The 16,718-nt window shown below is 44.3% G+C and overlaps 1 protein-coding gene across 7 annotated transcripts in view; it reads left to right on the forward strand.

Moving 5' to 3' along the window:
• SUPT20H (SPT20 homolog, SAGA complex component) overlaps nt 1-16,718 on the forward strand; it is a 566,651-nt gene that overhangs the window by 110,503 nt on the left and 439,430 nt on the right. For all 7 annotated transcript variants that reach the window (XM_069205513.1, XM_069205509.1, XM_069205512.1 and 4 more), the window contains 2 exons: nt 4,809-4,905; nt 12,638-12,673. In XM_069205513.1, coding sequence (XP_069061614.1) covers nt 4,903-4,905; nt 12,638-12,673 — 39 coding nt within the window. In that variant the 5' untranslated portion in view covers nt 4,809-4,902. The remainder of the gene's footprint in view (nt 1-4,808; nt 4,906-12,637; nt 12,674-16,718) is intronic.

The raw sequence follows: 16,718 nt of genomic DNA on the forward strand, positions 1-16,718 counted from the left end.
AGTTGCAGGAATCTAATTTTCTAGGGTTCAGGGTAGCCCTTAAATACTAAATTTAAGGGCGTGTTTAGGTCTGGGGGGTTAGTAGCCAATGGCTACTAGCCCTGAGGGTGGGTACACCCTCTTTGTGCCTCCTCCCAAGGGGAGGGGGTCACAATCCTAACCCTATTGGGGGAATCCTCCATCTGCAAGATGGAGGATTTCTAAAAGTTAGAGTCACCTCAGCTCAGGACACCTTAGGGGCTGTCCTGACTGGCCAGTGACTCCTCCTTGTTATTCTCATTATTTTCTCCGGCCTTGCCGCCAAAAGTGGGGCCTGGCCGGAGGGGGCGGGCAACTCCACTAGCTGGAGTGTCCTGCTGGGTTGGCACAAAGGAGGTGAGCCTTTGAGGCTCACCGCCAGGTGTGACAATTCCTGCCTGGGAGAGGTGTTAGCATCTCCACCCAGTGCAGGCTTTGTTACTGGCCTCAGAGTGACAAAGGCACTCTCCCCATGGGGCCAGCAACATGTCTCGGTTTGTGGCAGGCTGCTAAAACTAGTCAGCCTACACAGATAGTCGGTTAAGTTTCAGGGGGCACCTCTAAGGTGCCCTCTGGGGTGTATTTTACAATAAAATGTACACTGGCATCAGTGTGCATTTATTGTGCTGAGAAGTTTGATACCAAACTTCCCAGTTTTCAGTGTAGCCATTATGGTGCTGTGGAGTTCGTGTTTGACAGACTCCCAGACCATATACTCTTATGGCTACCCTGCACTTACAATGCCTAAGGTTTTGTTTAGACACTGTAGGGGTACCATGCTCATGCACTGGTACCCTCACCTATGGTATAGTGCACCCTGCCTTAGGGCTGTAAGGCCTGCTAGAGGGGTGTCTTATCTATACTGCATAGGCAGTGAGAGGCTGGCATGGCACCCTGAGGGGAGTGCCATGTCGACTTACTCGTTTTGTCCTTACTAGCACACACAAGCTGGTAGGCAGTGTGTCTGTGCTGAGTGAGAGGTCTCCAGGGTGGCATAAGACATGCTGCAGCCCTTAGAGACCTTCCTTGGCATCAGGGCCCTTGGTACTAGAAGTACCAATTACAAGGGACTTATCTGGATGCCAGGGTCTGCCAATTGTGGATACAAAAGTACAGGTTAGGGAAAGAACACTGGGGCTGGGGCCTGGTTAGCAGGCCTCAGCACACTTTCAATTGTAAACATAGCATCAGCAAAGGCAAAAAGTCAGGGGGCAACCATGCCAAGGAGGCATTTCCTTACAGACTGTGAGTAACCAAAGTTGTCCCCCCTGAGCCCCCACAGCGACGCCTGCAGAGGGAATCCCCAGGCTCCCCCTGACCGCGACTGTCTGAACTCCATTTCCCGACGGCTGGAAAAGACCCTGCACCCGCAGCCCCCAGCCCCTAAAGAAACAGACCTTCTGTGCAGGAGTGACCCCCAGGAGGCCCTCTCCCTTGCCCAGGTGGTGGCTACCCTGAGGAGCCCCCCCCTTGCCTGCCTGCATCGCTGAAGAGACCCCTTGGTCTCCCATTGAAAACGGAAGGAAACCCGACGCGTGTTTGCACACTGCACCCGGCCGCCCCGCGCTGCTGGGGGTGTACTTTCTGTGCTACTTTGTGTCCCCCCCGGTGCCCTACAAAACCCCCCTGGTCTGCCCTCCGAAGACGCGGGTACTTACCTGCTGGCAGACTGGAACCGGGGCACCCCCTTCTCTCCATTGAAGCCTATGTGTTTTGGGCACCTCTTTGACCTTTGCACCTGACCGGCCCTGAGCTGCTGGTGTGATAACTTTGGGGTTGCTCTGAACCCCCAACGGTGGGCTACCTTGGACCAAAAACTGAAAACTGTAAGTGACTTACTTACCTGTGAAAACTAACAATAACTTACCTCCCCCAGGAACTGTGAAAATTGCACGGTGTCCACTTTTAAAACAGCTTATTGTGTTTTATGTGAAAAGTATACATGCTAAAGTAATGATTCAAAGTTCCTAGAGTACTTACCCGCAATACCTTTCAAATGAGCTATCACATGTAAAATTTGAACCTGTGGTTCTTAAAATAAACTAAGAAAATATATTTTTCTATAACAAAACCTATTGGCTGGATTTGTCTCTGAGTGTGTGTTCCTCATTTATTGCCTGTGTGTATGTACAACAAATGCTTAACACTACTCCTTGGATAAGCCTACTGCTCGACCACACTACCACAAAATAGAGCATTAGTATTATCTCTTTTTACCACTATTTTACCTCTAAGGGGAACCCTTGGACTCTGTGCATGCTATTCCTTACTTTGAAATAGCACATACAGAGCCAACTTCCTACAGTTATCACTCCACTTGTGGAGCTATGGCTTTTAAAGCATTTAGCTTAGGTGCTCGTTTGGAAGATATCATGAATGCAGCAGACTGGTTTTCGGACTCTTCTTTTAAGACGTTTTATTTTAAACCAGTTTTAGATATTGCTCAATTAGTTGTGGACAAGCTTTGAACAAGCATAATCCTCTTCTCCGATCCTGACATAGAATGAAAAAATTCCTAGCTATTGTAACAGAAAGTTTCAACTCTATTAAGGACTCGGAAGTGAGGTGTATCCCACCCTAATCCCCTCATCAATACTGTAAATTTAGAGACTCCCTCCCCGTATTTAGTAAGTAATTTCTCATTATGTTTCAGCATTCATATGTCGAATATGTTTGATTGTACTGCCATATACAACTGTTAACTTGATAGTCATTTCTATAGGAAATTCCTTTCAAAGTTTCAAATACCTTGTTCCTTTTCAAATTGTATTCTTTCTTCTTAAGTATCTTGCTTCACTGTTTCAGATCCTAACGATAATTGTCAGCCTGGCTCGCACAACAAAAGAGGAGGAGGAGACACAAACAATGGACTATGTTATGGACTGCCTGTTCCTGATTGGTTCTAAATACATGTTTTTATTGTTTGTTAACGTACTCCAATTCCCAAGCTGTCATGGGTGTAGAAGTTTTATTGCTGAATGTTCGGTTTCTATTAAATAAAGTGGAGATAGATATGCATAATCCTCGACTCTGAGTCCTTAATAGAATTGAAACTTTTTGTTATGATAGCTAGGAAATTTTTCATTCTCTGACATGCCTTTACTAAACAACCTTTCACAGTTCCCAGTAACACCTCCTATCTCCACCCCCTCCGAAACATAATCTCTTTTCACCAATTCCATCTCTAAACCCTTTTCCTTTCTCTCACCCCTAAATCTCTGTATCTCTGTATCTCACTATCTCCACCCCCTCAGTTTCTTATCTCACAACCTCCATTCCACCCCACACCACACTCCCCCAACCTCAGCACAGTCTGTCTTTGTCCCAACTCCCATCCCTTTGTAGAATGCTGGATTGCTACACAGGAAACTACCTGGTGCCACCCACCCACTTGAATGCAGCATTTCAAGATCAGACTGTCAAGTACACAACAAAGTTTGCTCTGGAAAGCCTACCACATTGACCATCCAAAAAGACCAGTGAGCGACCACACCAGTTCAGTTTCGAATTGGAAAATTGTCATCTGTGGTCATGTTAAAAATAAAGGAGGCTCTCGGTAAACCAACATCAAATAAAGTAGCTTAGAAAACCCACATGCTGCTGTGAAGAAAGACCTTCGATATTAAGATAGATATAGTGGGATAGTGAAGCAAGGGAACAGAGGACAAAGGGCACAGTATGTTACCAGAACAGTACTACACTTAGCACAGATTTACCTACTTCACTGTCCTAAACAATACTTACTTTAGGTTTGCACAGACCACTAATGCAGCAACTTGACATTAGCATCAGACTAAACATGAAACAATGATAAACTCAAACACTTACAGGAAACTCTTTTAAAACTAAGATAGCAGAGTTGTATCCATACGACAGGTAGTTAGTTGTTCAAGACCTCGAGCAGGAAAAACTAACTAAAACTTCTGACACAGATTAGCCATATGTTTAAATGGCCCTCATACCTACTTTTCTCCGAAGAGCCAGTCCTAAAACACCTCAGTCTCAAATGTGTTTCCTGGAATGTCGCAGTGATCCTCCCTCTGTTTGGAACACAAGGGAGGTAAATCCAAATATCCAACACACTATACATCTCAATACATTGGGCATGTTCAATCCACAGATAGCCTAATGGATGATCACAAATAGATGAACAGACAGCCAAACACGTCTGCACACAAGTAAAGGGCAAGTAAGGACGTAGCAAAACATGATATCCTTTTTTCCCCACACTTTTTGTATGAGCATTCTTCTATCTTTCTTGTACTTCAGTGACACTGCCTTCATTGTTTATTTGTTTCCTAATGCTAGCTCCCTGCTCTAATCTCTACGCCCTCCCCTCCCAACAAAGTATGTGTGCTTGCTCCTCTCAGTATCACGTAGAGCAGGGCTTGGGATGAGGTAAGTTGATATCACTTGGCCTTGTAAATGCCCCTTTCTTACCATGTCCAACAGGCAGTTTAAAACCTATGCAAATCTAGATTTATTCCCTCCTCTTCTGATGTGTGATTGTCTTCAGTGTACTCGTAGTAGATCAATATTTGTGAGCTGCCATGATTAGAAGAGATCCATGTTTCCCACATCTTCACTACCTACATTCTGAGTGCAAATATAAGAGACTTCCCTTTCAGAGAACATGACTGTCCCCTGAATGATGGGGTGGCGAAATTATGGCAGATCACAATATAAAAGTTCAAAGAGCTACTGCAGCGATGCGACCCAGCATTATATGTTTCTTATTGCTTCTCTTCCTCGGAATCCTTAATTGGTAGTTTATTTTTTTTATCACACAGTTCAATAAACCTCAGCAAACAACTATGGTTGCCTATCTGCTGCCTAGCAAGTGACAGAAATCGGGCATCCTCTTTGTGTCTGGCGTCTTGCACAATGGTAAGAAACCACATACTCGTTTATGTTGGTGGAGCTATATTTCCTTCTTTTTGTTCTTTATCTCAAGTTATGTGTCCACTTTTTTCAGTTAAGCAGAACACACAGTCATAAGTGCGCGCACACACACATTATTTACTGGTGGCAACACAGAAAGGGAATCTTGTATTATCTGCTCAAGCACCTGATTCTCAAAGTATATTCTATGGGCTACTTATGACAAAGCACTTCCTCACACCAGATACCAAACCGAGGAACGGTTAACTGGAAAAGTAGAACAGATCCTGGAGATGACAGGACATTCTAATCCAAATCCTGTAAGGAACATTGTTAATCTTTGTCAGAAAGGAGCCAGTCCCGCCTTCTAGCTGAACATAGTTAAAATAATTGTGTGTGTACATTTTTATGAGGCGTATCTAGTTTAAAATGTGTTCACATCTCAGCCATTAGAATTCAGAGTCGTTTCTGTTGTGTATTGTGCTGTCGTGTATGATAATTCCACTTGTTCTTGATAAGCATATGTAGAGAAGATTACAAAGTTTCAAGTTACTTTTGAGAGGTAGGTTTTTGGAGGTCTTAAAAAACGTTGTACTGTTCTCCCAACAGTTGTTAATAAACTAGTGCAAGGGGGAGTGCTGTGAACCGAAGAATATGGGACACCAAGGGTGGACATCAGTATCCTCCACGGATACTACTGATAAGTCACTGACTCACCCTGGCCACTTTGACAAAAAACCTCACACAAGTGACTCTCAGGAATGTGAACAGTATTAAAATGTCATTGTTTTTCTTGGTGCTTGGTAGTGTACCCACGAAATACTGCTGACGTGAAGTTTCAGTGTGCCACCATTTACTTATGGCGGCCCGTTATGTCACTGGTCCATGATTTTAAAGGAGCCAGTGCCCGCATATGAAAATTTGGTGTGCACATACTCTTTAAAAATCAGTGCAGCATGCATTTAGTAGTCTTTGATGCATACCTTTAGTAACACTCATACAGTGCAGTGTTCAAAACACTGCGTGCCCCCTACCCAGGGAATGGCCAATTGAATACTGCTTGGGAAGATTATTTGTTAATATTATGCAGGCACTCAGCAGATAGCATAATCTCAATAATATGGGGGTTACATAAATGGACACCCCACTCCAGATGAGGGCTCCTCGTTGGATAAGTTACAAAGGCCTATAAACTCCATGACTAACACAGTATTTCACGTGTGGCCTCTGTTATGGGGAAGTATGCCAGTAAGGTCTGAGAACTGGGTACGTTACTCCAGATTTCAATACAGTACATTCTTTAAAGCAGTTTTTGTAAATGTGCAAAATACTTAATGTTTGGAGCCAGTGCTCCAGAAACCATCCCCAGAAACAGGACACCACACTTCAGGAATTACCTTCATATTCATTCACCCATTTGTCCACATGCAAATGTATGTGTGTTAGCTAGCTGAATGAATACCTGTATTTGCATTCTTGTGTGCCTGTATATATATATGTTCGATGGCATGTGTAGCTGCAGATACACATGCTGTGCACATCCCGCCATCTGGTGTTGGGCTCGGAGTGTTACAAGTTGTTTTTCTTCGAAGAAGTCTTTTCGAGTCACGAGACCGAGGGACTCCTCCCATTTCGACTCCATTGCACATGGACGTCGACTCCATCTTAGATTGTTTTTTTTCCGCCATCGGGTTCGGACGTGTTCCTTTTCGCTCCGTGTTTCGGGTCGGAAAGTTAGTTAGAATCTCGGAAAAATCGTCGGTATTGTTTGCGTTCGGTATCGGGTTAGTTACAACAGATCGACACCGATTTTCGAAGAGCTCCGGTGGCCCTTCGGGGTTTTTTCGATTCCCCCGTCGGGGCCTGGTCGGCCCGGCCACGTGTCTCTTCAAGGCTGATGCTATAACAAGTATCCATATACAGATCAACATCTGGTCTGTAACTTGTGTTTGTCGCCAGAACACAAGGAAGATACTTGTGAGGCCTGTCGAGCATTTCGGTCCAGGAAGACACTCAGAGACCGAAGAGCAAGAAGACTGCAAATGGCGTCGACGCCGACAGGACAAGGGCATTTCGAGGAGGATGAAGAAACATTCTCCACCCACGATTCGGACTCGGAGGAGATCGATCCCGAAGAAACGGTGAAAACCGTGAGTAAGACGTCGAAACAAAAGACTCACGAGAAGACCGCTAAAGCCCAGGGGACGCCACCGCCAACAGGCCATGGCTTAACCCGAAAAATAGGTGACCGATCATCGGCACCGAAAAAGGGCACGCTGGTGTCGAAGTCATCCGACTCCGGTCGAGATACCGGCACACAGCAATCTCGGGCCCGAGATAGTGGCTCCGAGCAGGTTGGGCACCGAGACAGCGGCACCGAAATGGGTCGGCACCGAGAGAGCACGACGCCGAAAGTAAAGAAGGTTTCGTCAGAACCGAAAAGCGGCCGAAAAGGTTTCGGTACCGAAACATCCGGCCTCGGAACCGAAAACAAGTTCCTATTCAGAGGAACAAGGACTGTCCTCACAAATGAAGACACATAAATTTGGACAGGAATTAGAGACAATGGAGCCAGATTACACACAAAGAAGGCTCCATATTCAAAAAGATACAGGGAAGATCAGCACTGTTCCTCCAATCAAAATGAAACGCAAACTTGCCTTCCAAGAAAAGGACAAACAGCCACAGGCAAAGGTGGCTAAACAAGTAACACCGCCACCATCCCCACAACACTCTCCGCAACCATCACCGGTAGCCACTCCACCAATGATGCAATCCCCAACTCATACAGGAATGAGTCAAGATGACCCTGACGCATGGGACCTTTATGACGCACCAGTGTCAGATAATAGTCCTGAATGCTATCCAGCTAGACCGTCGCCACCAGAGGATACTACAGGCTACGCACAGGTGGTGTCGAGAGCAGCGGCATTTCATAATGTCAGCCTTCATGCAGAGCCCATTGAAGACGACTTTCTTTTTAATACACTGTCGTCCACACACAGCCAGTATCAGAGTCTTCCTATGCTACCCGGAATGCTAACACACTCCAAACAAGTGTTTGAGGAGCCTGTTAAAGGAAGAGCCATTACTCCAAGAGTAGATAAAAAATATAAACCGCCACCAACAGACCCAGTGTACATTACACAACAGCTAACACCAGACTCTGTTGTAGTAGGAGCAGCGCGCAAAAGAGCCAACTCACATACTTCAGGAGATGCACCACCTCCAGATAAAGAAAGTCGCAAATTCGATGCTGCAGGCAAAAGGGTGGCGGCACAGGCAGCAAACCAGTGGCGTATTGCAAATTCACAAGCTTTGTTAGCCAGATATGATAGGGCCCATTGGGATGAAATGCAACACTTTATTGAACATTTACCCAAGGAGTTCCAAAAAAGAGCGCAGCAAGTAGTAGAAGAAGGACAGAGTATCTCCAACAATCAGATACGGTCAGCAATGGATGCTGCAGACACAGCTGCTAGAACTGTCAACACAGCAGTAACAATAAGGAGACATGCATGGCTGCGTACATCAGGATTTAAACCAGAGATACAGCAAGCTGTGCTGAATATGCCATTCAACGGACAGCAGTTGTTTGGGCCGGAGGTGGACACTGCGATCGAAAAACTTGAAAAAGACACTGATACGGCCAAAGCCATGGGCGCACTCTACTCCCCACAGAGCAGAGGCACATTTCGAAAGACACAATTTAGAGGGGGGTTTCGAGGGCAAAGCACAGAAGCCACAACCTCACAAACAAGGCCCACTTACCAGAGCCAGTATCAGCAAGGAGGTTTTCGGGGACAGTATAGAGGGGGACAATTTCAAAAGAATAGAGGAATGTTCCAAAGTCCCAAAACTCCTCCAAACAAACAGTGACTTCAAAGTCACAAATCCCCAACACATAACACCTGTGGGGGGGAGACTAACCAAGTTTTACAAACATTGGGAGGAAATAACAACAGACACTTGGGTCTTAGCAATTATCCAGCATGGTTATTGCATAGAATTTCTCAAATTCCCTCCAAACGTACCACCAAAAACACACAATATGTTAAAACAACATATAGATCTTCTAGGACTAGAAGTTCAGGCATTGCTACAGAAAGAAGCAATAGAATTAGTGCCAAAGCAACAGAAAAACACAGGAGTTTACTCCCTGTACTTTCTGATACCCAAAAAAGACAAGAGTCTAAGACCTATACTAGATCTCAGAACATTAAATACCTACATCAAATCAGATCACTTCCACATGGTCACATTACAAGACGTAATCCCACTGCTCAAACAACAAGACTACATGACAACACTAGACCTAAAGGATGCATATTTCCATATACCAATACATCCTTCACACAGAAAGTACCTAAGGTTTGTATTCCAAAGGGTACATTACCAATTCAAAGTGTTGCCATTCGGAATAACAACTGCGCCAAGAGTTTTTACAAAATGCCTAGCAGTAGTAGCTGCACATATCAGAAGGCAGCAAATACATGTGTTCCCGTACCTAGACAATTGGTTAATCAAAACCAACATGCTAAAACGGTGTTCACAACACACAAAATAGGTCATAGAAATCCTCCACAAACTAGGTTTCTCAATCAACTACAGAAAGTCGCACCTTCTGCTGTGTCAAACACAGCAATACTTAGGGGCGACAATCAATACAGCAAAAGGGATTGCCACTCCAAGTCCACAAAGAGTTCAGACATTTCACAATGTAATACAGGCCATGTATCCAAAACAAAAGATACAAGTAAAAATGGTGATGAAACTACTAGGCATGATGTCTTCATGCATAGCCATTGTCCCAAACGCAAGGTTGCACATGCGGCCCTTACAACAGTGCCTAGCATCACAATGGTCACAAGCACAGGGTCAACTTCTAGATCTGGTGTTGATAGACCGCCAAACATACATCTCGCTTCAATGGTGGAACAGTATAAATTTAAACCAAGGGCGGCCTTTCCAAGACCCAGTGCCACAATACGTGATAACAACAGATGCCTCCATGACCGGGTGGGGAGCACACCTCAATCAACACAGCATCCAAGGACAATGGGACATACAGCAAAAACAGTTTCACATAAATCACTTAGAACTATTAGCAGTATTTCTAGCGCTGAAAGCATTTCAACCCATAATAAGCCACAAACACATTCTTGTCAAAACAGACAACATGACAACAATGTATTACCTAAACAAACAGGGAGGGACACACTCAACACAGTTGTGTCTTCTGACACAGAAATTATGGCATTGGGCGATTCACAACCACATTCGCCTAATAGCACAATTTATTCCAGGAATTCAGAACCAGTTAGCAGACAATCTCTCTCGGGATCACCAACAGATCCACAAATGGGAGATTCACCAACAAATACTAAACACTTACTTCCAGAATTGGGGAACACCACAAATAGATCTATTTGCAACAAAGGAAAACGCAAAATGCCAAAACTTCGCATCCAGGTACCCACAAGATCAGTCTCAGGGCAATGCGTTATGGATGAGCTGGTCAGGGATATTTGCTTACGCTTTTCCCCCTCTCCCACTCATTCCATATCTAGTAAACAAATTGAGTCAAAACAAACTCAAACTCATACTAATAGCACCAACATGGGCAAGACAACCTTGGTACACAACACTACTAGACCTCTCAGTAGTGCCTCATGTCAAACTACCAAACAGACCAGATCTGTTAACACAACACAAACAACAGATCAGACATCCAAATTCAGCAGCGCTGAATCTAGCAATTTGATTCCTGAAATCCTAGAATTCGGACACTTAGACCTCACACAAGAATGTATGGAGGTCATAAGACAAGCTAGAAAACCTACCACTAGACACTGCTATGCAAATAAGTGGAAAAGATTTGTTTATTACTGCCATAATAATCAAATTCAACCCTTACACGCATCTGCCAAAGATATAGTAGGATACTTACTTCATTTGCAAAAGTCAAAGCTAGCTTTCTCTTCCATAAAGATACATCTTACCGCAATTTCAGCTTACCTGCAAATTACGCACTCAACTTCATTATTTAGGATACCAGTCATAAAAGCGTTTATGGAAGGCCTAAAGAGAATTATACCACCAAGAACACCACCAGTTCCTTCATGGAACCTCAACATTGTCTTAACACGACTCATGGGTCCACCTTTTGAGCCCATGCACTCTTGTGAAATGCAATACTTAACATGGAAAGTTGCATTTTTGATTGCCATCACATCTCTAAGAAGAGTGAGCATTTACCATACAAGAACCATTTATTCAAATACACAAGCATAAAGTAGTTCTACGGACAAATCCAAAATTTTTACCAAAGGTTATATCACCGTTCCACTTGAATCAAACGGTAGAACTACCAGTGTTCTTCCCACAGCCAGATTCTGTAGCTGAAAGAGCACTACATACATTAGACATCAAAAGAGCGCTAATGTACTACATTGACAGAATAAAACTAATTCGAAAAACAAAACAATTATTTATTGCTTTCCAAAAACCTCATACAGGAAATCCAATTTCTAAACAAGGCATTGCTAGATGGATAGTTAAGTGTATTCAAACCTGCTATCTTAAAGCAAAGAGAGAACTGCCTATTACACCAAAGGCACACTCAACCAGAAAGAAAGGTGCTACCATGGCCTTTCTAGGAAATATTCCAATGACTGAAATATGTAAGGCAGCAACATGGTCTACGCCTCATACATTTACCAAACACTACTGTGTAGATGTGTTAACTGCACAACAGGCCACAGTAGGTCAAGCTGTACTACGAACATTGTTTCAAACAACTTCAACTCCTACAGGCTGAACCACCGCTTTTGGGGAGATAACTGCTTACTAGTCTATGCACAGCATGTGTATCTGCAGCTACACATGCCATTGAACAGAAAATGTCACTTACCCTGTGTACATCTGTTTGTGGCATTAGTCGCTGCAGATTCACATGCGCCTACCCGCCTCCCCGGGAGCCTGTAGCCGTTTAGAAGTTGATCTTGAACATTTGTAAATATAATAGTTTAAACTTCATTATGTACATACGTATTCACTCCATTGCATGGGCACTATTACTAGTATACACAACTCCTACCTCACCCTCTGCGGGGAAAACAATCTAAGATGGAGTCGACACCCATGCGCAATGGAGTCGAAATGGGAGGAGTCCCTCGGTCTCGTGACTCGAAAAGACTTCTTCGAAGAAAAACAACTTGTAACACTCCGAGCCCAACACCAGATGGCGGGATGTGCACAGCATGTGAATCTGCAGCGACTAATGCCACGAACAGATGTACACTGGGTAAGTGACATTTTCCTTATGAACACAGGTGACTTAGTGTTCAAGTGTATCTAGATGTTTATTTTCCTCCTTGTACATTGGCCTGCATGGTTGCTGCTTTATCTTTAAGAATATATGATGTGAATTTGTGCCTTTGTCATGTCTGAAAATATCAAAGCCAAAACTGTTGACTTTCTTAATGATTGTTTACCTTTTTCTTAATATTCATTATTATTCTAAGATTATCCCAATGGGTGATGAGCAACTTTGGCAGCACCTTAGTTGGATTCAACACGATTTAATGAATAATTAATAGCTTGATCATTAGATGCAAACCTTTTAAATCCTCTGTGAGGTTTCGCCCTTTGTAATATTGAACAGCGTCCCTTTCTCGTTAGGACTTTCTTATCATGCCTTCTTTGTGTTGAAGAGTGTTCCTGCTTTATCTTTTAGCAACAAGTTTTGGAACTTGCCCTGGAACGTGCAGAGGTGAGTTAATTTTGTGTAGATTTTGTGTTGTAAATTTGTTGATGGCGTAGATGTGCTGGCTGTTCAATGCTATTCCACTTGTAAACTGCACTGTCACTATAAATGTTTTCCTGGCACTGCAGGATTGGCTGAGAGCGGGAAGAAATCACGTTTTGCTAAGGAAATGTAGGTCGAAAAAAAGGAGCATTTTAAGACCATTCCGAAAGGATAGCTAATTATCAAGGCACATGATGTAGGGAAGGAGAGAATTTTAGTGTGTAGCAGTGAGAAATGAGGAAGAATGGTCTTTAGTGCAATGAGATGGATCTTGGGTAAGGTAATAAGCCACAGAGAAAATCGCTGGAATCGAGATTGGGGGAAAGGCTTGCAAGTGGATGATGCAGTGAACTAAACCATTAGCTTTGAAAATGGTTGAAAAAATGACCATTTGGAAATTAGAAACATTTGAAGAGAGGAAAGGTAGTGTGAAACAGGGAGTCAAGGAAAATTAGTTTAACTGCATTACTCTGATTATGATGGCTGTGCTCTAGTGTTGCAAATGTTATGTCACATTGCAATGCTTTATCAGTATTGTGTGTATTTGTATTTATGTGCAGCCTGGCGAGCAATTCCTTTTCTACATCAGCCTTGAGTGATGCACCGCAAGCAAGTCAATTACATTCCACAATCTGTGTCATCAAACCACTTGTATCTTGCTTATTTCCTCTCCACAACCTTCAGTCATTTTACCCATAGAGTCCAGGTCTGCCTAGGTGCTGTGGTGTTGGCTTGTTCCCAGGTGCCCTCTCTTTGAGCAAGAGAAATGGTGACACTTGTTTGAAACTGTGTGGTGTCTTCCTGTACGTCTATGCCATCTGGTAGGCCAAAACAAAAACCCACTAGAGGGTTTAACATGTATTGGCAAAGACAAATGTTTTACGTTTAATGTGCAAAAGAATACAGCAGGAGCAGACCCCTAGAGACTGGGCTGTAGCGTTGAGCCTCATGCAGTTCAGTGCAAGCATTTGAATGGAGATGGAAGGGTACACTCGGAGAGCCAATTGCATTAGGTGAGAGATGACTAATCCACTCGTTAGAGCCAACACGTGTCTGACAAAGTCCCAAGACAGTGGCTTAAAGAGTCTGCTAAAAAAACAGCAGTGGTTTACATTTTTGGACAAAAAGTCCACACAATATGTACACAATATGTACAATGTTCACAATAGTTTGTTTGACAACTGCGCTGTCAAACCCTGCACCTAAAAAAAATGCTTCTTTATTGTAAGCTTAGTGTTCTGTGCACTGATCCTGGACTTGTACTGTTAATTAACACTGCACATTTCCATAATTAACTCTATGCATATACCTCAGTCTATGTCAGTGTTTTGCAGTACCCAGAGAATGCTATGATTGTCTGACTGTGGCAACAGTGCATTGTCCATGCACTCTTGCAGCATACATCTGTCTCTTGACTTCCAGGAAACAGGAATGATATGCTCATTGCACATACACCACACGTGTAGGATTGATCAGTTCTGAAAGCATGTTGTAAGTTGGCCAGGTATGCATGTATGAACATCACTCACTCTAATGGACATTAATCTTGCACAGAAGAAACGTTACAGTAGGTTAACGGGCATTATGATAGTTGCATCATTCCAAATTTGCCAAAAACTAGTACAAATTTAAATCAATGCCATTGGTAACGGCTCAATTGGAAACTAGCAATTAATGCATATGAACAATTCAGCTGTACTCCAGAATAGATCAGAGGGTATGTTTTATGGATCAAATGTGTTTAATACATTTTTTCAATTATAAAACATCGCACATCTAATACATCACAGTATTGCCAAAAGGCACATAGTTAGCTTATTCCATGCGAAACAATAAAAAAGAAGAAGATTAAATGTTTAACACAACTATGTTTCCCCACTGTTGGTTGCCAATGCATTAATCAAACGATCTCAGGCTATATTACCATATAGTTCTAGCCCAGTATAAACATCCCCTCGTAGGCGACCTCCCCGGCAATCAATTCAAATTCAGAACCCTCAAATAAGTTGGACATGTCAGCTCTGAAAACTCCCCAGATAGAATACGTAAAAACGGTTGCCAAAGTTCCCTAAAGTCCCCACTCCGCAGCTGTGAAGTCAGGGTAAGCTTTTCCATAACAAGGATAAACCAGAGCTTGTGCAGCCAAGAGACTGTTGATGGGATCTGCTCTGTCCCCCACACTGATAGCAACAGCTGTACAGCAGCATTCAAGGCTAAGGCCATCTGCTGACCCTTCAAAGATCTTAGGGGAAAAGTGAGCGGGTTGGGGAGACCTAGCAAAATATACGGAGGAAATCTAGGGATCTGAGTGTCAAAGGCCCTCTCCACAGTGTCTATTATGTCCTTTCAGTACCGGTGTAGTTTGGGACAATGCCATAGTAAGTGCACAAGCGAGCCCCCAACCCCTTCCAGCAAAGACTAGATTTGTCAATGATTCCAAGTATGGATCCTGTTTGGGGTGTAATACCAGGAGGAGGCTACTTTATAAGCTGTCTCTGTACCTGCTGAGTTATAAGCTGTGTGGTGCGCCCTATAAAAAACACTCTCCCACTCATCTTCCGATAGCTCCCTCTCTAGTTCCTTCTCCCATCTCAATTGACCCTTAGTCTTGGTTGAACGGGCCTCCCCCGCAAGAGGACATAGAGTTCAGAAACCACACGCTTATCACCCTTTTTCATTAGAATCAATTTTTCAAACTGGATTAACGGCCTATCGATTAATATCCTATTGGCTAGAAGCAGGGCCGAGTGTCTTATTTGGTAGTACATCATCCTGGCGGCCTCGATTAGGCCATATTGCTCCCTCTGCTGGTCAAAGGGGATAACCCCCTGCTCATCAAATAAGTATCCCACCCTTTTGCAGCCCCTCTCATACCACCGACGCAGTGCTTCCGGCTGTTGGCCAGGGCCAAAATCGGGGTTCACGCCCAGTAGAGTCATTGGGGACAGGAAGGTCGTCAAACCCGCCCTGCCGGACACCCGATCCCACGCTCTCATCGTAACCTCCGTAACCAGTGATATATACAACCCCTGCGCCCTGCGACGGTGCCTAAGCCAGGGTTCCTTCCATATGTGAGTGCCGGCAACTGCCTGGTCCATGAAGCACCAATGCTTCTCAGAAGACAGTCGGTTCCATTCCAAAAGGAAACCTAACTGTGCTGCCTGAAAGTATCGAAGGAGGCAGGGGACCGCCAGCCCCCCCTCCCTCTTAGGACGATACAGAACCTGCTGTGATATCCGCGCCGCCTTCCCTTCCCATATAAATCTTAAGACCGCCGTTTGGAGGGACGATATCGTTCGCAGGGGGGGTTCCAGCGGGAGCACCTGGAACAGATAAAGTATACGTGGTAGGATCGTCATTTTCACTGCCGCAACCCTGCCCAGCCAGGACAATTTAAGCCTCCTCCATGACTCCAAGTCGCGCTGCACCTCTCGCATTAGTTTCGAATAGTTCAACTTCGCTGTACTGGCGACTGTGGAGCCCAGCTCAGTCCCCAAATATGGGAGCCCCGAAGAGGCCCATGTAAAGTGGAAATGGGCCTTCAGGTCCCTTTCATGCTCCGCAGAGATAAACTTGCCCAGAGCCTGCGATTTAAGCATGTTCATTAGGAACCCCGAAACCTGCCCAAATTCCTCTATAACACCCATTAGCGCCGGTATTGAGGTCATGGGCTCCGCCTAAGTAAGGATGACTGCGTATAGTGAAATAAGATGCTCATCCCCCCAAAACTCATACCTGTGATCTGAGGGTTGTCCAGGAGCCTCTGTGCCAGTGGCTCCATGTAAAGCACGAACAGGAGGGGCGAAAGCGGACACCCCGCCTGGTACCTCTTTGGATGGCGAATGGCAAAGAGAGCGTCCCATTAACCCGGACCGCTGCCTGAGGCTCTTGATAAGTGCATCAAATCCATGTCATAAAGCCTGAACCCAGTCCAAAGCGTTCGAGCACCCTGAACAGGTATGGACAGCGAACCCTATCAAAGGCTTTCTCAGCGTCAATAGACAGGAAG

Source organism: Pleurodeles waltl, chromosome 8 (genome assembly GCF_031143425.1).
Source record: "Pleurodeles waltl isolate 20211129_DDA chromosome 8, aPleWal1.hap1.20221129, whole genome shotgun sequence".
Classification (NCBI taxonomy): domain Eukaryota; kingdom Metazoa; phylum Chordata; class Amphibia; order Caudata; family Salamandridae; genus Pleurodeles; species Pleurodeles waltl.